This window comes from Benincasa hispida, chromosome 9 (genome assembly GCF_027475165.1).
Source record: "Benincasa hispida cultivar pf3 chromosome 9, pf3_genome.v1.1, whole genome shotgun sequence".
Classification (NCBI taxonomy): Eukaryota; Viridiplantae; Streptophyta; class Magnoliopsida; order Cucurbitales; family Cucurbitaceae; genus Benincasa; species Benincasa hispida.
The window spans coordinates 45,150,179-45,172,614 of record NC_143486.1 but is presented as its reverse complement, the minus strand read 5'-3'; the positions used below and the strand labels follow the sequence as shown (position 1 = coordinate 45,172,614).

The 22,436-nt window shown below is 33.7% G+C and overlaps 2 protein-coding genes across 3 annotated transcripts; one reads left to right on the top strand and one right to left on the bottom strand.

Moving 5' to 3' along the window:
- The first annotated feature begins 6,981 nt into the window (after positions 1-6,981).
- EMB1687 (ribonuclease P family protein / Rpp14 family protein) lies at positions 6,982-10,783 on the top strand. Its single transcript, XM_039044021.2, has 4 exons — positions 6,982-7,394; positions 9,256-9,469; positions 9,582-9,719; positions 10,403-10,783. The coding sequence occupies exons 2-4, from the start codon at positions 9,292-9,294 to the stop codon at positions 10,549-10,551; spliced, it is 465 nt and encodes a 154-aa protein (XP_038899949.1). The 5' UTR covers positions 6,982-7,394; positions 9,256-9,291; the 3' UTR covers positions 10,552-10,783.
- A 672-nt stretch (positions 10,784-11,455) lies between these two features.
- Positions 11,456-20,788, bottom strand: PTP1 (protein tyrosine phosphatase 1). 2 transcript variants are annotated; one of them, XM_039042590.2, is made up of 9 exons: positions 20,106-20,788; positions 19,349-19,445; positions 19,135-19,217; positions 18,854-18,994; positions 15,432-15,566; positions 13,221-13,366; positions 13,006-13,147; positions 12,008-12,088; positions 11,456-11,898 (listed from the first exon to the last, which is right to left on the bottom strand). In XM_039042590.2, the coding sequence occupies exons 1-8, from the start codon at positions 20,475-20,477 to the stop codon at positions 12,020-12,022; spliced, it is 1,185 nt and encodes a 394-aa protein (XP_038898518.1). In that variant the 5' UTR covers positions 20,478-20,788; the 3' UTR covers positions 11,456-11,898; positions 12,008-12,019. The 2 variants fall into 2 exon arrangements, with proteins under 2 accessions (XP_038898518.1, XP_038898519.1); XM_039042591.2 differs by having other exon boundaries at positions 11,456-11,890.
- Between the last annotated feature and the right edge of the window lie 1,648 nt (positions 20,789-22,436).

Sequence of the window (22,436 nt, the reverse complement as noted above, 5' to 3'; positions counted from 1 at the left end):
CAATTACATTTATCCTAATTCCTGATAGAACAAACATAGCTGGGTGATTATTTTTGTACTAAGTCGATTCTTCTCTCTTTGTATTGCTCTTTAGTACTTCTGCTCCTTGCAGCTGATACAACCCTTTGTCAAGCTCCCCTTTCAACAGTGTTTTGCCCGTAACCTTGTCCTTTATGAGGCAATAATCAGTGTGAAATTCAATAAACATGGCATTTTCATGAGCTAGCTTGGGTATACTAATCAAGTTCTTTGCAATGTTAGCACACATAGTATATCATTTAGTATAAATTCATTTTGTCTGTTAGATAAGTAAGATTGACCAGTGTGAGAGATATGTAGTTTTTCACCATTTCCTAAAATAACCAGTTCATTACCTCCATACTCAGTTGGATTGTTGATGTTGGTGTAGTCGGGTGTAACATGATTGGTAGCCCCACTGTCAATATACCAGCTCAGATCTGCTATTGTTTTGGGTGTAGCCATGAAGAGGTTGGAGACTTGTGAGTCCGTGAACACAGCAATGGTGTTGGTATTGGGACCAGATGATCCTTGATTGCTTCTGCCTTGTCCGGGGTTCTGAGAAAATTCCTTATCAAACCGATGATAGCAGACCTAGGCGGAGTAACCGTATTTCCCACAGACTTGACAGATTGGTCGATTGGTGTTGTTGTTTTGTCCTCTTCCACATCCTCGACCTCCATTTTGCCCATTGAATGGGCTATAGTTTGGACTATTGCCTCTTGGATTATTTCCTTGTTGTCGATTTTTACTGGTATTGTAAGCGAGATTGAACTATGGTTTTCTTCCATTTGTATGCCTGTTAAATGCTATATTGACAAAGGAGTTTTGGGCAAAGGAGCTATGTAGTTTGACAAAGTTCTGATGTTATAAGCGTTTTTCATATGAAAGAAGTTCATATTGTATATGTAACTAAGAAATATCTGGTTTACCTTGTATCCCCACGACTACCAGGTTATATTCTTCGTCAAGGCCGAGTAGAACTTGAGAGATTAGTGCTCTGGTTGAAACAAGGCTTCCCGTCTGAGCAAGATTGTCGGAGTGAAGTTTTATCAGCTTCAAATACTCACTCATCTTCTGACTTCTTTTTCGTGTCTGCTGGAAAACCTTGCCTTAAGTAGTCTTCTTTAGCTCTAGATTGGACACCAAATAGCTCTTGGATGGCTTCCCAAAGTTCTTTTGCATTCTCGTACCCCATGAGCTGAACTGCAATATCTGGAGCCATTGAGTTGTACAACCATCCTAACAATAGTTGGTCAATGACCAACCATGCTTCATATTGGGGATTCAGAAATCTCTCTATTGATGGGCTTACATTGTCATCACTAACCACCTGAGAGTTAGAGGCGTCGGAGCGGTTTGGACGAACATAGGAGGGCAGGGGATCTGCCCCGAGAGATTCCCTTCGAGTTTTTAGCTCCGTAGAATAGGTAGGGCTAGAGTTTTCCATAACATGAAGTTACCTTGTTCATGGTGGTGAGTTGGTTGAGTAGTTGGTTCAGTGAAGCTTCCTGTAGAGGTGGCACTGGCCATGGGGCTAGTTGAAGAATAAGTATTCCGGGGTTTGTGGGATGAATTTCTCCTTAGTATTGCTTGCATATTATTAGGTATCATGACCCACCCATTAGAGGGCCAAAAATAAAAATAAATAATAGATAATAAATGATTTAACACAAATGGCAGTCATCCTATGGTAGGGATGTAATATTTTTGCAACCAATTTATAACAGATTTTATGACTCATTTTCTAGAGATTATTCTTCTTTTCCTTCATGGCAAGGTTGACGTGGATTCCTTTGCTTTTCTCCTTTGGTATTTTTTACCTCCTTAACATCTAAAAATCCAAACATAACGTTAAATACGAAATTGACCCAAAAACTAAGTGGGCATTCAAAATCTTCAAAGAAGACCCTGAAACTCAAATCTTATTCAAACCACGATATTAGGGTTGGCAAAATTCCCCGGGGGGCCCAACCCCGATCGGGACGGGGAATCCCCGGTTTGACCGGGGATGGGGTCAAATCGGAGAATTTTTTCAGGGCCCCGTCCAGGGACGGGGATGGTATCCTCGCCTCGACCCCAACCCGACTTATAGTGTTGTAATGTATAACTTATTTATATGTATGTTTATAATGTATAATGTATACTGACTTATAGTGTTGTAAGCCCAATATTGAATATATGAATTCTAAATTTAAGCCCAAAAGTCAAGCCCAAACTTAAGAAATTAAAAGAAAAAAACGGGGAATCCCCGCGGGAATCTAATAGGGATTCCCTGCGGGGAAACGGGGAATGGGGTCCCGCGGGGACTCGTTTCCCCAACGGGGAATCCCCGCCCCTGTCCCCGCCTTCAAATGGCGGGGACGGGAGCAGGGATGGGGGGGAATTTCCCCCACGGGGCCTGGGACGGGGGACCCTCCCCCGCCCCACCCCGGTCTCGTTGCCAACCCTACACGATATTCCGACGATGCACGACGGATTCCAACGGTGAACAAGGCTAGACGGTGATAAAAGCGGCAGATTTGGCTAGGGTGTGAAGGCGGCGGCTAGAATTGAAGGCTAGAAGCTGTGGCATCGCTCAGCGTCGATCTACTAGAGTCAGATGATCAACGGCGGCTTCAAACGGATGACGTAGCGACGTAGCGAACGGTGGCTAGGTTACGACGACGGTGGAGGACGGCTGGCAGCACGACTAAATCTGGCCAATTGAGACTAGAAGTGGTGGCTGGTCACTAGTGATCAACGCAACGTCGATCGGCTGGAGGGAACCCTGGCGAAGCGACATGAAGATTGGACGGGGGCTAGGGTTGGCATGGGTGTTGGCGATGCAAAGAAGAAAAATGAGAGGGGGCCTACACGCGATACGAGGAGGGAGAGAGATTTTTTTTCTATTTTTCTTATATATATATATATATATATATATATAATTATCCAAAATCCTTTCCTTTTCCTTCTCTAATTTCAAAATCCCAACTCTTTTCCTTTATAAATATATATTTCATTTTTAAATTCCAAATTCAATTTAGATTTCTTTAGAAATCAAAATCTCTTAAAATCTTTAATCCTTAACTAAATAAAATAATCCAATTTCCTTCTCCTACTTAAAAACAAATTTTATTCCAATTTGAATTCAATTTCTCAAATTAAATTAAAATTGAAGTCAAATCCCAAATTCTCCTTAATTTGAAATTTAAATTCCAAAATTTTTCCACTGAAGCAAAAATTTTAAATTGAAGTATCTTTTTACAATAATTCAATTTAACTTTAAAATTCAAAATAATTATCAAATATTACAAAAACTAAATTTAAATTACATAAAAATATGGGATGTCACAACGCGTATATATATATATATGTGTGTGTCATTTTCGTAAAAGTGGACAACTTTTATTTTCAATTATCTAATAACATAGTTTTTATTGTCCATTCAACTTATTACATCACTTTTTTTTTTGTTCTTTTTTAGTGCAAGCTTATTTAATGACAACCAATTTTGTTTCTCATTGATATTTTAATTTATTCTATATGAATTTGGGATCATTGAAAAATCAAACATTTCCAATCAAAAAAGTCTTATCAGTTATTCACAACTTTTGAATCTTTGACTATATGTCTCCTTTGATAAGTATATGATTTTGTTTTTAAATTTTTAAAATTAAACTTATAAATATTATTCTTACCGTCCTATTCATAATTTTAGGTGTTTTTTTTCTACTTTAAAAAAATTAATGGTTTCAAAAATCAAGTCAAATTTTAAAAATTAAAAGAAGTAGATCTCTTTTTTATAACTATTTGATTTTGAAAATTAAGCCATGAACATTATTTTCATCTATTAGTTAATATGTTTTATCATTTATATTTTAGGAATGCTTTCAAACTCAAAGCTAGTATTTGAAAATTTTAAAAAAAGTAGTTTTATTTATTTTTTATGAAATTGGTTAAGAATTCGATTATTTATATAGGAAATATGAAAACTATGAGTAAGAAATTGTGAGAAAATAAACATGATTTTCAAAACTCAAAAACAAAAAACGAAATGGTTATCGAATGTAATCGTAGTTTTCAAAAATTTATTTTTTGTTTTTAGAAATTGATTAGGAATTCAAGTGTTTTTCTAAGAAAAATAACAACTAGAATAAGACAACTAGAAGAAAACAACAGAATTATCAAAAAACTAAAAACAAAAATCTCATCTGATAATCATTTGGTTCTGGTTTTGGTTTTGATTTTTAACTTTTGATTTTCTATTTTTGGTTTTCAATATTTAAAAAGAAAAATAATACATGTTTGCTCACTGATTTTAGAATTGTGTTTGATAATTGTTTTCGATTTGATGTTTTTCAAAAACCAAAATACATTTTGATGATTTTTCTAATAAAAATAAAATCAGACTATATTTACAATATTTTTTCATCTAATATATATAGTTGTAAAATTATATCTTTATTTTAAACCGAAACATGTAGAATACCACGATTCTTATCATCTTCCTCTTATTCGAAAGGATTCATCCTCAAATCAAGAAATTCATCACCTATTAAAATGGACCAAAGTCAACAAGATTACAATTAGCAGAACTTACTAAAAATTCTCACGGAATATCAATCTTGTTTGCATTGTCGTTAATTCTTTCAACAACTTGAAAAGGAGTACCATCTCCCCCATATGTAACTTGGTCTTCCTTTGAGATGGAAATTTTTCTTAATGAAAATGTACCCAAACACAATCACATAGTTCAAAAATGAGTTCCCTTTTTCCTTAGTTAATTCTTGAAACAACTTTGGAGTTGTTTTTTTCAATCCTCTCTTTCACTTCATTGTGCGAGGTCTTGATCAAATTTGCCTTACTTGATCAAAAGTGTAAGTGGATTGAATCCATAAACAACTTCAAAAGGAGAACAATGAGTTGTACTATGAATAGCTTTACTATATGAAAATTAAACAAATGGTAAAGAATTCTCCCAAAACTTGATATCCTTTAAAATAATGACCCTAAGTAAATAATCCAATGTTTTATTAACCACATGTTGTCCATCAATTTGAGGATGACAAGTAGTTGAAAACAACAACTTCGTTCCCAACTTAATTACCCCACAACACTTTCCAAAAGTGGCTTAAAAACTTATCATCCCTATCACTAACAATAGTTTTACGAATTACATGTAACCTTACCACTTCTCTAAAGAATAAGTCAGCCATATTCTTAGTATCATTGATTTTATTACATGCTATAACATGTATTATTTTATTAAATTTGTCCACAACAACAAAAATATTATCCTTACCTTTTTAGTTTGAGGCATACTAAGAACAAAATTTATAGATTTGTTAGTCCAAGGTTCATTAGGCACATTCAAGGGAGTATACAACCCATTGATTGTGATCTAGATTTAGCCACTTTGCATTTCAAACATTGGCTACAAACTTTATGCACATCATGTTTCATCTTAGGCCAACATAAGTGTTCATGGAACATTACATATGTTTTATGAATCCAAAATACCCCCTTAGTCCACCCCATGAGTTTCTTTCACAAGCAATTCTCTTATAGAACATTTAGGAACACAAATCTTACTTTTCTTAAACAAAAATTCGTTAAACACACAAGAATCATCAACAAGCTTTCCATCAAGACAAGATAAATAACGTGTTCCAAAATTAATATCATCTCTATATAACTTTTTAACATGTTCAATTAATCGAAGAATTTTTGCACTGAGAGAAGTAAAGAGACAATCTCTTCTTGACAAAGCATCAACCACTAGGTTGTCCTTACCTTGCTTATATTTGATAATATGGGGAAATGTTTCAGTAAACTTGATCTACTTTGATGCCTACGATTCAATTTGCTTTTATCCTTAAGATGTTTTAAGCTTTCATGATCGGTATAGATCACAAATTCTCTTGGTCATAGATAGTGTTGTCATACTTGCAATGTTCGAACTAAAACAAATAATTCTTTATCATAGGTAGGATAATTTATTACAACTCCATTTAGCTTCTCACCAAAATACATTATGCTTCCATCAAAACAATACATATGCCCAAACCACTATCCACTCAATTTCAAAGGTCATCAAAGTTGGGCAAAACAAATAATGGTGCATTAGTCAATTTATTCTTAACTTCATTCAAGATTTTTTCTTGCATTTCCTCCCATTCAGACAACTTTCACTCAAGTATTTATCGGTGTAACTATGGTACTAAGGTCCTTTATAAATCGTCTGTAAAAATTACCTAGACCATAAAAACTCTTAGTTTCACTTGCATTTATGAGGGAATATTAATTATTAATTTATGAGCACATTGTAAAGATTTTTTATCACAACTTAAGATTAGAGGTTTTGATCCTCCCATCCCATACATCTATTTGCCTACCAAACAAACTCTACTATATTTCATTATTTTTATTATTATTTGAGAGTCCTTCATTCTTATATAATTTTGAGAAGATTGTTTAAAGTTTTGTTTGGGATGTTTGCAACCGCAAAAAGTGATTATAGGAAAATTTTAATTGCTTACTTCGTTTGGTATAACTTTTTTAATTTTAACTAACATATAAAAGTTTATAGATACTAATTTTTAGATTTAATGTTTCTAAAATTTACTAATTTCTTAATCGTTTAAATAAATATATTAAAATAATGTCCTATTTATTTTCAAATTTTAATTCATTGATTTTTCAAAAGACTTTTATCAAATAATTTAGGTTAAATAAAATTAGTTGAAGTTTTAAATCATATACCATTTCAAATAAATTATAAATTAATTATTCATAAAAAATATTTAAAATAATAAGCCAATTTGATTCATATAACTAAATTACAACATTAATTTTGATAATTTTTTTTCTAATTTAAATTTAAATTTTAATCAGTATTATTTTATTTTATAGGTAATTATTATTTTGTTTGAAGAAGTATTGTAATTAAAGTATGAGAGGTATGCAAGCAATTATTAAGTTGGGTTTTTAAATGGGTGAAATGAGATGAAATCAGGAAAACCAAGTGGAGTCTATTTATGAGGTCATAAATAGGAAAAAGAAAAGGAAAAAGAAGAAAAAAGTGGCTAACTTCATCTTCTTCCCAATCCCTCGCACAGCCGCCGACCCCCTGCTCAGTACCGGCAAACCCACAACAGCGGCGGTGACCATAGACTCCGGCGACCTGTCTTTGCGCATCAGACGCACGCGCTCTTGCGCGTTCCCTTGCCCAAACCTTCGCAACAACGTTTCTCTCCGTTTCGACGAGTTTTGGCGTTAACCCACACTCCGATGGCCTCGAATCAGTTCACCCATAACGTTTAAGGTTCACGACTGCAAGTTCGGAAGTTTTCGAACACTAACCAGCAAGAATCGGAGCCTTTTTAAGATCTTCGGTAAGATTTTGTAAGAGTCGTTGCTTTAATTTTCTTTTTGAATTGGACTTTAGTGTTCGAATGTTATTTTGAACCATTAGAACTCATTGGTGGTTGTTATGTTTGGGTGTTCAATTAAGTTCCATAAGTATTAACCTGCTTTGAACTGTTTCAGATTAGATTGAAGTATTTTAGTTCAGTCTCTGACTTGTGAAATTTTTTATAGTTTTGGGGAGTGGTTGGGTAAGGTTTATGGTTGACTCTAGATAAAGGATGTCTCTCCTGAACACTCTCGATTTCGATTAAGATTTCCGAGTTCAAATTTCTAAACTTTTTCTCGATTGTTTAGACTTTGAGGAAGATGACATTTGTTTAAGAAAGTGATTTCTTAATGGAGAATTGTAGGATTTTCGGGAGGTGTGTAGTTTCCACGTCTCTTGTTTTTTACTATTGTGATTCGACAAATGTTTGAAAGTCTATTTTATGTGATTTGAAAATTTGAGAATTGATTGAAATTGCTTTGTATGTTTTATTGGTTTTTGCTTAGTAAAAGTATCTGACTGTGTTGAAAGATTTTTGGTAGTGTCTTGATTGACTTAGAATTATAAGTGTTTCTGCTTTGGTTTTGTTACTTCAAAAAATTATTGAAAAGTTTGATTGGTTTAATTTGAGGAATTCTTATGTTGAAATTGTTATTTGAACTTATTAGTTGCTTGGTATGTGTGTTGCACTCCATGACCTCATACTTAAGTAATTGACTGTTGTTCTAGTCGATATCTCTAACTAAAGTAATGAATGACTGGTGTGTAGATAGGTTCCCACATATGTCTAGGCTACTTCAACCGTGCATATTTCCTACTATGTAACTAAAAGTATTGATTGAAAGTCTGTTAAATGAAAATATTTGCTAATTGAAAGTTTTGTCCAATTGAAAGTACAGATCATTTGAAGGGTTTATTTTGCTAGAAGTATTGAACGTTTTGGTTTTATTGAAAGTATATGTGAAAGTTTTAGCTTGAAACATTGAGTTTGGGAAGCTTATTTGCTTAGAAGATTTTCATTTTGAAAGTACATGTAGCCAATTTCTAGCCAAGTTCTAACCGAAAGTTTTGCAAGGATTTGTACTTTTGTTGACGAATGTTTTGGAAGAAAATGGATTTCAAAGTTTGATATAAAAATTACTTGTCGAGTATTTTTGTATTTAGTTTTGTTTTCCCAAAATGTTTTAGATGAAGAATCAGGTGAAAGTTCTAAAAGAAGTGGAGTTTTGGGGTTCTGGCGCAAGACATCAAAAGATGTTTCTTTTAGGTTTTGAAAGGTTATCCTAGAAGTAGTTTATTATAAGTTGCTTCCACTGAAGTGCTTAACTGTTAGTTGTCATAACTTCTAATTGTTATGTTTTTTGCATCTTATTTATAATAGTTGTATTGGAAAATACAAGCTGTTATATGGATTACATCCTTTGGAAATGGGAGTTTGCGCATTCTATCTAGAATTTGTTTTTCCAGACATTTGGTTTTGTGCTTGTCCACCAGAGGGACATTAGTGTTTATGATTGGGGAGTTCCTCCTCCATCTGCCTTGTGGTTGGTGGGGACGTGTGCTAATGTTCAATCTTTGAGGAGAAAGGAATAACCAAGTGTTTGGAGAGTTAAAGAGAGAGTCAAGGAAATTGGACCCTTTTCTTTAGTGGGGTTCTCTTTCTGGAGGTTGAATGCTCGTACCCCTTATATTCTTTCATTTTTTCCTCTTGAAGTGGTTGCTTTATTAAAAAGGAAAAAAGAGTTTAGTGATCTTGACTGACTGCTTTTATGGTGGAAGATTAAATTCTTGAGCTTCGTTTGATATCAGGTGATTATCTTTGTCTTCTTCTTTCCATTTAGGCATATTTTGTTATCGAAGTTAGAGGGAACGAAGCAATGGTAAGGTTTAAAAACCGATACATGGTGCTTGAAGTTCTCTTGGATCCCAATAAAGACCTTAAAACAGATGATCCTATTATCATTACTCAATATAATGTTTCAAAAGCAATCAAGGACAGTATTCTTCTCAACTTTGGAGAATGTGGTTTTGCTTCCTCACTTGGATCTTTTCAAGGTGATAAAACTGCATCTTACTCATACTCTTTTCAACTTCCATTTCTGTTAACATCATACACACATATTTATATAGCTTAGTCTTTCTTCTGGCCTTCTTTTTGTTTATCTAGTTAAGTATGTAAATCCGATCACAAAGTTGTGTATTATTAGAGCCTCCAGAGAGGACTACCAAAATGTCTGGGCTGCAATTACTATGGTGAGGACTATCAGCAATTGCCCTGTTGTATTTAATCTACTGGACCTAAGTGGTAAGTTTCTATTTTTAGGATCGTTGTTTATGTTATTGACTTACAATTTGGCTATGGACAATTGTGCTTGAAGTATGAAATCAGAAAGTGACGTGACAAGTTTTGAAATTGTGAATAATTTGAACTCTCTTCTTCCTTTTTGCACTTATTTATTTTTTGGATCTAGAAAAGGACTCTAATAACCTTCATGGATTGACATGTGTGATCAATAATGTCAATGGATGTAATAAAGACCTTAGGGAAAATGGATTTAAACCATGGTGACCACCTATTCAAGAATCAATATCCTATGAGTCACCTTGACAATCATGTAGTAGAGGTCGGAAGAGCACGAGACAATTGAAAAGAAATAGATGGTTATTTTTTGGATTTAGAAAAGAAGAATTCTAGTAACCATCATGGATTGACATGTGATTAATAATGCCAATGTATGTAGTAAAGTGTTTAGAGGAATTGAGTTTAAACCATGGTAACCAAGTGTAGTAGACGGTCAAGTGGTTTTTTTATGATAATAGTCGAGATATGCATAAGTTGACTTGAAAACTAACTAATGTTTCTCTCATTTTTTTAGGGGGTCCAACTTTTTGGGTCTCTCTCATTGGTGTGCAACATAGTGATTGATTTGATTTCTTTTTTGTATAATCACATTCACTATCTTTTATCATTATTATTATTTTTTACAGGAAATACAAGGGCTTGCAAAAACACCGCCTTGAGGCTCGACAAATTGAAGTTTGAGCAATACAAGCTTATGGTTGGACATCGTCTACCAGATAATGTAAATCTGCAAATGCAGAACTGTCTTGAGAAGATTGCAACTTTGGAAAGCTGATCGTATTGTTGGCACATATATGAAGTCCATTCCAATAGAAATGTTAGTTAGATAGTTTACTTGATACCCAGATATTTTTATTCCTTGCACTCATGCCCCGATGTATTTATTTTATTTCTTTTTAAATGTAGTACTTGTGCAATGAACTTTTAGATGTATGAGAGAAGTATCTCAAATTTATATTTAGTGATTATTAGAGGTATGAAATTCTAGTTACATTTTGTCGATCTCATTGAATAAATTTTCATTGTTTGGAATGATACTTTTTCGTTGAATAAATTTACTGAACAGAAATTAGAGAACGGTCAAGAAAATATGGCGTATAAATGAATTTCTTATTGATATTGTAAATTCTTTCTCACCGTTCCAACAGATTATATCAGGAATATATTTTTCCTAACTATAAATTGGAAATACAAATTAAGAATTCTTAATTTGAACGTTGCCAACAAGAGCATAGCTCAACTGGCATAATGTTCAAACTATCAACTTCGTGATTTGAGGTTTAATTCCCCATCAAACACTTTAATTACAATACCTCTAAAAAAAAATGAACGATAAAACATTGTTCCAAAGTTTTAATCTTGAGTTAAGTCTTAATCGTTAACATACGACAAAGCCATGCTAATTAAACTAAGAATACTTTAACATGACATGCTACATGTAAAATATGATAAACTGAATAAATGTGTACACTTGACTGTTCAAATCTCCCTACATGCCTAGATTATTTTAAGCCCTTCTTGGCCCACTCACTTTTATTTTAACTAATCAATCCAATCTCTAATCAATGTCTCATGTCAACATTTTAGTACTAGTGTCGATGAAAATTTAACGTGAGAGCTAATGACATTTTACATACAAGACAGGATCCTGAAAATCAAGCATACTCCAAGACAGGCCATTGTCAAACTGAAGGAGATGATAAACTTGCGATGATATTCAGCAAGGGATGTCCAATAAACCCAACAACACTGAGTTGGGTGGCAAATGTTTGCCACAAAATATTTTAAGTTCAAGAATTCAATGCCTGAATTCAAAATGGTTAAATTCTGTTTAATTTAAGCAATTATTGAAATGATCAATGGTGAACCCTAGAAGAGAAATATTAGTTGGTTAGCACATTCACTGTGACCAGTATCAAGAGTGTTCATAATCGGCTGCTCAAGAAAATGAACTTCCTGGAAGCACAGCTGCTGATTTCATCAACACTGAGGTAAAACCCTGCAAGCTCTTTAATACATCTAATACAGCGAGATCTCAACCCCACATATAGTTGGCCGTTAGTCTGTCAGTTAAAAGATTAACAAACAGTCGCAACTGGGTTGGAAACGATATCCTGCAGAACTTTACAAAGGGAGGGGGAACGTTATATTACTAATTCTTCAACTTAAATGTCATAATATTAAAAAGAAGCTAGAAGAGTTATGAAGATAGCATCTGAGAATAGCCATACCGCTTCGAGCCTCTACTGTGGAACAGATATAAGGTCTTCTAATTCATCAACAATAGTTCTATAACAGAAAAAGTATTGATCCTAATAGACAGAGGAGTTGCAAGTTTGTTAGGAGTAATTCAACAAGGAAAAGGAACTATAAGAACATGATAAAAACTCAAATTCTTTTAATCACAATTCACAACAATTTGCATAATTCAAAAAACAGAATTCGCGTATGGAAAAAAGGAATAAAATAGGAAAAATGACATGATTTAGAACCAAGTGATTCTTGCAAGAAATTGAGTTTGAGGGATCCAAACAAGTCATCAGCAAATGAATGCCTGCAATTCCAGGTGGCTTTATAGGAAAATTTTGGATTCCTTCAAACTTCAATATGGTGGTGGACTAAGAAGCACAATACAAATACAACACGGACATAACAGATATTTATTAAAAATTTAGGATACGGACACAGCAAGGACACGTTTATTAAAACATACATTTTAAAACCAGAACAAAATTCAAAGTCAACGAGTTTATGCGTTTATATGCTTGAAAAATTAGTTCGATGTATTTCGTTATCAAATTTTATTATTTTTTTCATGTGTCTATTTAGTATATGTAACAAGTCTTTGATGCATGTCCAACAAATATTGGTTCTATTTTGACTTTATACAACTAGTGTCTAACACCTATTACACCAACAAGTGTAAGAGTGTTCAAGTGTCCGATATGTGTTTGACACAGACACAACCAAATTAAAGTATTTGTGCTTCTTAGGTGGTGAATAATGGATTAAAGAGGAAAGCCACTCCAAAATATTTAACATTTTTTAAATACCACAATGACAACCCTGTTTTATTTTTTTTTATTTTTTTATTTTTTTAATTTTTTTTTCTGGAGAAAAAGAAGGCAAGAAGAAGAATAACCTTCATGTTATATCAGCGCAGCAATAGTGACATTATTCATGCAAATTACTACTCAGATTTAGAACGATAAAAGGGTAGTTAGTTTACCAGTGTTTGAACCATTCCAATTCGCTGGGACCTAAATGTAGAAATGGTACTGACAAGATCTAAAGCAGACATGTCTCCGGTGAGGATTCTCTGAATTGTGTTATGAATTGCACAATATGTTCCGGTTCTTCCAATACCTGCACTGAAGAAGTGAAATAAACTCAGATAAAGTGAACAAGCACTCTCGACTGTACCATGATGAACATAGGCTATACCTGCAGTGCACCACTATTGGGCCAAGATCGGGAGGTAAATGATATAGCCTCTTCAACATTTCACGAACAGCAAGTGTGTCATTAGGAACTCCATGGTCAGGCCATTCTGGGTACTGAATATGTAGAACAGCCACAGATTCTTCTGACTACAAAGTCAATGGAGAGACAAACGTGACTAGAACTTAGTGATAGCACAGAAGAGGTCCAAGAAGAGTTGATAAATAGTGTCGGAGAATCCAATGTATAGTAACACTAGCAAACTGATCATACCTTAACTAGCTACTAGCAGTTATAATGTAAATAAAAGTACAAACATCGTATATAACAACAATTTCTAAACTCAAGAAGTAAACTATATGGAAAAACAATGGTTATAAATTACAATAACCAAAACCTCAAGATCTTGTGAAAAATTCGATAGGTGGCCAAGGCCCAGTTACCAAACACTGTCCTGAAAATAATTATTGGCCTTGCACAAGTTGCAAGCACACTATAACGATCGTCTCAGGAAGATATAACAATTAATTCCAGTAAAACAACAATCTCAAACTACTTGGATCTAATAAAAGTCTTGGATACTTGCTCTCAACTTTTGGACAACCCATTATTGGCCCGTTTAACCCAGAACCACTTGGATCTTATTTTTCCATATTTTAAATGCGCCATTAGTGGGATCTTATTTTTTCATATTTTAACCCAGATACTTGATCTCCACACTCGGATCTTAATACTCCATAATTTTATCCTAGGGCCAGAATTTTCTTTTATTGTTTCAATCCTCGGTTCACTTTGATGGATAGAAATTCAGAGTTCACGCATGTCCTTTTGTAAGCCTTGTTTCAGTCTTACATGTTTGAAGCATTCAAGTATTGTTTGGGTTGGTCATCGAACTTGTAGAGTGTTTCAACCTTTGAGGTAAGAACACATTTTTTCTTGGTCTTGACCATAAGGTGGTTACATTTATCTCTCACCTTGAGCTATTCCAATTTGATATTGTTTTCTTTCGGTTTGTGTACTAGAGATCCAATAGATTTTTTCCACATAGCCCATTCCACGAGCTTTGTGGAAAATATAAAGCACCGACACTCCTAAAATTGCCAAGTGTCAGTGTCGGACTCCGATGTATGACACACCAGTTGGCGTCTATTATTTTATCATTGTTTTTCTGCTTTCCGACACGTCAGGACACGCAATCTGCTAAAATTTAATTAAAATAAAAAAGAAAGAAAATGAAAATGAAACAAGACCTACTATCGACAGCCCATTTAAGGGGCATTTTTAGCCCATTAAAATTAACTATTCAGCCCACTAATTCTATGGTTTTTACACACTTTCTCCACACTAACACACTTCACCTTCAAGATTTAAGTCACTTAACCCACAATCTGCCTTTTCCAAGAAAAAAAAAACCACTATGCTACTCAATTCTTCTTTCTAACTTCATCGATGATGGCAACTTCAACTTTCAAGACCCACAACCGTCGATGACTTCTGTGACTTCTCTTATTGCTTCTTTTTTCTTATCCCATTTCTATTATTTTTCCTTCCGTATTTATCTTTATTTTTTTCCATTTTTTTTAAGTGTTTTTTCTTCATTTCATTAAAAATGTGTGCATATTTCACAATATGTCAAAATTTGCACAAATATATTTGTTTTTGTAAAAAAAAATAACGTGTCCTCAATGTGTCGTGTCCTACTTTATTGAAAATTGTCGTGTCATATTCGTGTCATGTGTCAATGCCTGTGCTTGTAAAAATAAAAATATTAAACAAAACAACAAAAACCCCACTAGCTTTGTACATAGAGGAAGAGATGGAGATACACAGTTTTGATGAATCAAGAGGATTTTCAAAGAGAGATAGCCCTCTAGAAAGAATATTGATATTGTCATTTTTGTTTGATATTGCAATATAGTTTGTGCTATTTTTCCCATGATTGGGATCCTTACACACTTTACTCTCTATCTCTAACTTTCCGTGCTCTTTATTTGTCCTCTATATGTCACACACACATGCTAATTCTTACCCAACTTGTCAGCTTCAAGATATACCTGACTGACCCTCTACTCCATTCACATTGGCTTCTTGCCCTAATTTTCTAATCCCCACACTTATAGTTAACCATATTGCGGGTTCGTATCATAAGTATTTATGTTTCGATTGACATATACAAGTTATACACACATGTAGACATAGCATGTAAGAAATTACCTCTTTATGGTTCACCTCCAAATGGCGCAGTATAAGAGAGGAGTTGGAAGATTTTATCCATTTAGAGATGACAATTAAATTACCAAAATCTCTCGGACCATCTTCTGCCTGAAAATAATCTCCACACTTTACCATCTGCACAAATTATTAGTAGTTAGGCACTGATAGTTATAAAACACTCAAGAAAGTTAAGCAGGATTAATGAAATAGTGATAGAATTTGGAAATGTGATATAAATTAGGAAAATTTGAGTCCCTTGTCTCCTTACAATATCTCCTTACAATAAGACTATGGTTACAATACCAGAAAAAAACATGCCTCTGGCCTTATTTCTACTGATAATTATAATAATTTCTACCCACCCTTTCATATTCTACACAATTCCCCCCACTCAATTCATTATCTCTTGACAATTCCCCATTTCTTGATTCTCACTCTTCTTATTTCGAAGTCCTTGATATTCTCCCTTTTTCTTCCATTTGTAAACTTTCATGATTGGGGTCTATCATTACCCTTCCCCCCAAAGAGCCACCTTGTCCTCAAGGTGAAAATTAGAAATTGCATAGCCACGGTTGCGATGTCTTCCTAAGTAGCTATCCTAAGTAGCATTAGCGGATGGACTGCCTTCTCATCAAATGAGGACCTCCAACATGTTCTCATTACTTGGAGAAGCACATAACTCTAGTAGCTCAATGTGGTTTACAAGAACCATCGAGCTGTTTAGGAGGAAACATGATCAATGGCATCGTATGTCCAACAACTATTTGGAGTTAGAGAGATGTGAACACAAGATAAATTGAGGCAAAGTCAAGTAATGTCAAATGATTAGCCAACTTCTCAATCTGAGAAAGAACTCGGAAAGGTCCCATGAACCAAGGAGTATTTGTACACTTCAAAAGAGTCCCCTTGCCAATGGGGGTGCAACTTCAAAAATACCCTTTCCCCCGAATTAGTATGCTCTAGCATTTACCATTCACATGATAAGGGTTTCTCACCCAATTGATTTTCTGCCTTTTCCCTTTCCCTTCATGACTAACCGACAAGATGCCAAACCAAGCATAACTCAGTTGGTATACAAGTGTGCTAAAAACTACAAGGCCTGTAGTTCAAATCTCTCTATTCAAAATTGTACTAAGGGGCTGTTTAGGAGGCTAGGATGTAATCAGAATTACTGGAAATCTGAGGGGTTGGAAAGAGTGAGAAATCAAGGGTGAAACGAGAATGGGATTGTGAGGCGTCAAAACGGTGGAAAAGAGGGTTGGATTGAAAACTGTGGAACGGAATAAGTTTGGTATTACAAACCGGGCTCAAAACACTCAATCCAAACATGGGCTCGGAATTAAAATCCATTTCGTTCCATCCTTCCAAACATACCCTAAAACAATGACTAATCGACAAGATATGCATAACACACGAGAATAACATCGGCGCCTTCTTTGGGGCTTCTTCTCCGATTGCACATGCATTCATCGCAGGTCATGGCCTCTGTTGATGATTCCTTTCTTTTCTTTCCATTTTCTTCATGACTATCCCTTACCAATCCCTTCACCACCTCTTCACGACACTTGTCTCATGCCTCCTTCAAATTTTCATCTCTAGCAGCAATTGTCAGCAATCTCTCCCTTGAAATTCCGACTCCACCACCTTCAATGTCTTCTCAACTTCCTCAAAGGGTCTCAAATATCAATCGTTTATCAGTTAACTTCCCCGTAATCTATTCTTGAAGGATGATTCTTCCTTCTTGGAATCATCTCACTCTCTTGATCATCAACCTTCTTAGTATCCTTAAATATTTATCTAATAAAATACCCGTTTCTAGTATGAATTTCTGCCTCTTAAATTTGGATAGTCTCATATCTTTTTTCATTTCTGCTATCTCTTTTATTTCTCTAAAATTTTGCCTCATTGTATCTCGACAATATTGGAAGGTCGACTTGATTTGCTCCTCCAATTGATTCATCAAACAATCCATCCCTTCACGTAAAAACATCAACATCTCATCACGTAAATTGCCAACTCCATGGTTAGAATCGAACTGCTCAGATGCCGATAATATCGCATATGTCCTCCAAAGAAGCTTGTTGTCTGTCTTCAAATAAACGTTGATTCCTATGTGCCCAAATACACCCACACAACTAACTTTCATATTGATCTATAGAACAGCGTTCCTCTTTAAGCCACGACCACAAAGGAACTGAAAAGTATTCTCTTCAGCCTTCCGATCGAAAACCCAAGAATAGCCAAAGCCTTCCATAAATTTCTACTTAAGGAGAAATGGGTAAACTAACGTCAGCACAACAAACAGCAACCTGAAATTAAAGACCAGACATGAGACATGTACATGTCATTTTCAATCAACTCTGTCACCTATGCCGAGACTTTCCAAGAATACTAGCTAAGATAAAATATTCAACTTTATATTTCCTATACTATGTTTCTGCCTTTTCTTTACTATCCTCCTTTGAAATTGTCTCTTTTTATTTTTTCAATGCAAAGTTGCATTTTAAATGACAAAAAAAAAAAAAAAAAAGAACTAACTTCATAATATTCGACTGAGGGCCACCATCACTTCCACTTCCAGTTTTCTTCAATCTTATATGGCCTATATCACCTCTAGTCTTCATATGACAAATTCATAAGCGGTAAATAACAGTAAATATGCACAATGTCAATCCACTCACTCTGTTCACTGTGCACTCTCCTCTCCTAAAGGAAAATTGCAGTCCTAATTGCGTACATGTTTATCATAATCAGGAATGAAAACTTTTTGCCTGAATAGAGAATTTAATTTGCCAAAAAGGTGCCAAATCCTTTCTACCCATGTTGGTAGAAAAGAAGGCTTGGATGTATAGTTGCAGAAGTCCTACAAGAAACCATAATAAATCCATGGACACTGAAAATCTGCATGGGCATTTGTTTCAATCGAATTTTTTGCTTGGAGAAATGTTCTGACATTAGCTATATTGGCATTGATGCACATTCCAACTGATATTTGACACCAGCAAATCCATTTTATTTTAGTCTTTCAGATTCTTAGTAACCTCTCTATATTTTTTAACACGAAAGATAGCCCCCCATGAAAACTTGATCAGAATCAATTATAATTTTATGCGAGTAAAATTAGATTTATTTTTCTGGATAGTTTTTGTGGCTCCATCTTCTGCATACTATATGCTTGTGGTAATAACTCATGATGCTTCTCAAGTTTTCTACATTTTCCTATAATTGAAATTTGAGAAAAAGAGTTGAAGAAACATCTCAGAGATGAAACTCCGGTCTAAATAACTTCTTGTGTTAAAAAATTTTCACTACACTTTAAAAATTCTATCACAACATCCAACTCTCACATTTCAAATAAACAACAAATATTTAGCAAATCCTGTGGAAATTAAAAATACCATGTGGTCCATACAGAATAGTACCTTGTAATTATCAACAAGACGAGTAAGCATCAAGATTGCAGGGCATTTATACTGAAATACCATCTCCCAGAAATCCTCATAAGTGTGTGGTAATGGACCTTGTGTGGCAATAAATTTAGAAAGGCTTTTTGAAGAGGAAGTCTGCATATTAAGAGTCATTACTTATGTTCAAATAGACTGAGGAGGAAAATCAAAAGAGATACTAGTACCAAAATATTATCCAAGTAGAAGCATACCAATTATTGTACTTGGCAAAAAAAAAAAAAAATTATTGTACATACCGAAATAAAGCTTGCATTGATATAACCCCTTGCAGAATGTCTGTAATCCTTACACGAGTCAAGTACAACTCTAGTCTCATCAACTGAAATTATTTATCCAATATTCCAGCAATCAATTTGGATAACTAATAAAGTAAAACTTTTAGTTTTCAAATAGAAAATTCGTATGACAAAAATTCTAGCATAGAGGTTTGAATGGTATCCTCAAACATACAGGGTAATACATCCGTGTAGCGATTTTTACTTATGTTAACATTGTCAAGAGCCACAGAGCAACTTCTCCTCATATCAGATACAGTTAATCTCTTGGCCTGAATCAACAATGACACCACAGTGCATGAGAGTTAGAACATAGAAAAAATGATCTAACAACATCCAAGACATTGATCAACCCAAAAAAGGCAATACAAAATCCTAAGAATCGGGATATTAATAGAAGAGACCAATACAACTAGAAATGAACACGATCATACATTTTCTTTTTTTAAGTCTAGGACATAGATACTGCAAGGACATTTTTATTAAATTATATAATTTGTTTAAATGTATATCAATTTTGCATAGGAAGGAAATTCAAAATCAATAATAAGTTTATGAACTTGCATGATTAAAAAAATGAGTTAGATAGATTTTCATTTCAAAACTTGTTATTTTCATCCAATTACTATTTTTGTCTATTGATCATGCTTAACAAGTACTATTAAATCTATTCCCAAAACTAGAACCTCATTTAGACACTTCCCGAGCAGAGCTTAAGAATTCAATTAGCAAGAGACTAGCATCACTAAAGAAATGGAACAACACAGTTATCAATTCTAAAACAAGATACAAATATCGATCATTTTTTCAACTTGTTACAAAGATGAACTACAATAAACAGAAATTAACCACAGTCCAGATCAATCTCCCCGTATTTCTCAACTTTTCTCAAAACCAACCAGAGGGTATAGCATAAAAAAGAAAAGACGAACCTGCAATCGGGCGAACTCCTGGTTGATGACATCGGGCATCTGAAGCTTCTCCCTGAAGGCCTCGAATGCTTCGGAACAAAGCTTAAGCTGATGGGGTGTGAGAGCGAGTCTAGGGGGAGAATCGGGGGAGAAAATGAAAGGGTTGGAGGAGGATGAAGATGTGGATGATGGGTTACCCCCGGCGGAGGCGGCCATGGGGGGCCGGCGATGGTGGTTGCGGGAACGTGTGGAAGTGAGATTCCCCAGCGGAGTGATTTGGAGGGCGGAGGAATGATGGACGAACGAACAGAATCTGACTCTGCTAATGCTTCTGAATCCGATGAATTGGGTTTCGTTGTGAATTTGAATCAATGAGTGTGCTTGCTTTATCATATTCTCATCTCATCTCATCTCATATGCTTTTTGCTGTTTCTGTGTTGGAATTATTAGACTTGGTTTGGTGATTATTAGAATACTATCCTTCTCACCATTTTCTTTTAATCATGGTTTTCATAGTTTCTATGAAAATATATGAATTGTAGTTTTCAAATTTTATTTATTTATTTATTTTCGAAATTCAACGACACAACATACAAAACTACAATTTTACATCACGAGCTATAAGCAAATAAAACCATTTAGGATAAGAGAAGAACATTGTAAATCCAATTCTTATCCAATGTCCTTTTTGCAATGGTGTGCACTAGAGCTTTATGAGTCTTTCGAACCTGGAAAAATGAAACATCCCCAAAACATGCGTCGAGTCTTTAGTCTCATTGATATTGAAGGATATTTCAGTGACATCAATCTCAATCTTGTCTATCAGCTTCATACAATCAAATTCGACTGGAACTCGACGTAAATTGATTGCCATAGTTCCAACAAGTCAAGCATAAATTGTCTGTGCTTCAAGAACTTTAACCTCCCTACAATTAAAAATGTATTGTCGACAAGTAAGACGAATGCTTCTCAAGTGATCTCATAGTTAGTAAAGTGATTCATAATGTGTCAATTTGAGAATAGTTAGTAAGTTATGTTAGAGTTTGATTTCATGATTTTGAGAGTATCAACTTTTTCTACCTTGCTTAACCTTAGTTTCAATCCCACTTAAAATATTTTAATTTTTATCGTATGTATGTGTGTGTTTTTAGAATTATTACTTTACAATAGGCTGAAAGATTTCAAACTATGTTCTTTGAAGAGAAATAGAGATACCTTAAGTTAGGTTGACAATCTGAATTTTGTTTTATGTTATTGATTTTTTTTTTTTTTTGACATCTTATATTGTTGGATTAAGAAAATATCTATTTGGCAGACAATCTGAATTCTATTTTTTTAAAACGGTTGAATTCTATAATCCAAACAATATAAATTTTGAAAATAATAGTTTTATGTTCTTAGTATATCAAGACTTTGAATTTTAGATTTTAAAAATGCAAAATTAAATTTTAAAAAAATATATTTAGAAATGGAGTATTAGATGTTATTACTCAATTATTTTTTAAAAATTTAAATATGAATGACTTATAGTACTATAAATTATATGATATTATAAAATAATAATTATATAAAAAAAGTTAACATGAAACATGTTCATAAATTAATTGATATAATAGTTTCTATTCAACCTAATAGTTAGTGGTAATTACTACCAGTTTTATGGTTTATAGATAGGGTTGTTTTCAAATATATAAAAATGAATCAAAATATTTACAAATATAACAAAACTCACTATCTATCTACAATAATAAACCATGATAGACTACTATCTAGATATACAATTGTGATATTTTGCTATTATATGTAAATATTTTCAGTAGTTTTATCATTTAAAACAATTTTCCTTCTAAATATAGTATCAAACACGTTTAAAAGTTAAAATGATTGTTTAAATTAGAAATAAATTTCTCAATTTATTATCAAACATAAATACAATTATCTTTTTATTGAATTCTTTACTTTTAAACTTCTATTTTCAGATGCCTACCAAAAGAGAGAGAAAAAAAAAAGAAAGAAAAACTACCTAATTGTACTGTATTCTAGTTTTTATTAAAATTCATCATGTTTTAACTCTAATTCATCAAATGTTCTTAAACTACATATTTAGATACTAAAAGAATGGAGACATATTCTCTTATTTTTTTAAGCAGTCCTAAAATCAATTACAGTCAAACTCATAGACATATAGAACATGTGTAGGAATCCATCTGAAATGGATAAAATCACTTTTAACATTTTTAAAATCACTCTAAAACATGTTTTTAATCATTTAAAATCAATTTTGATAATATAAATATATTTCATTTTAATTATTTTGATCCTGTATTTTAGTTTTATTTTATTTTATTTCAA

Excerpts from the sequence above, each read along its gene's own strand:
- EMB1687 (XM_039044021.2), top strand. The coding sequence starts at position 9,292 with ATGGTAAGGTTTAAAAACCGATACATGGTGCTTGAAGTTCTCTTGGAT. Across the intron at positions 9,470-9,581 it reads CTCACTTGGATCTTTTCAAG|TTAAGTATGTAAATCCGATC; the intron begins GTGATAAAACTG and ends TTGTTTATCTAG. Across the intron at positions 9,720-10,402 it reads TAATCTACTGGACCTAAGTG|GAAATACAAGGGCTTGCAAA; the intron begins GTAAGTTTCTAT and ends TATTTTTTACAG.
- PTP1 (XM_039042590.2), bottom strand. The coding sequence starts at position 20,477 with ATGATAAAGCAAGCACACTCATTGATTCAAATTCACAACGAAACCCAA. Across the intron at positions 19,446-20,105 it reads AGGAGTTCGCCCGATTGCAG|GCCAAGAGATTAACTGTATC; the intron begins GTTCGTCTTTTC and ends TTGTTGATTCAG. Across the intron at positions 15,567-18,853 it reads GTCTTGTTGATAATTACAAG|ATGGTAAAGTGTGGAGATTA; the intron begins GTACTATTCTGT and ends TAATTTGTGCAG.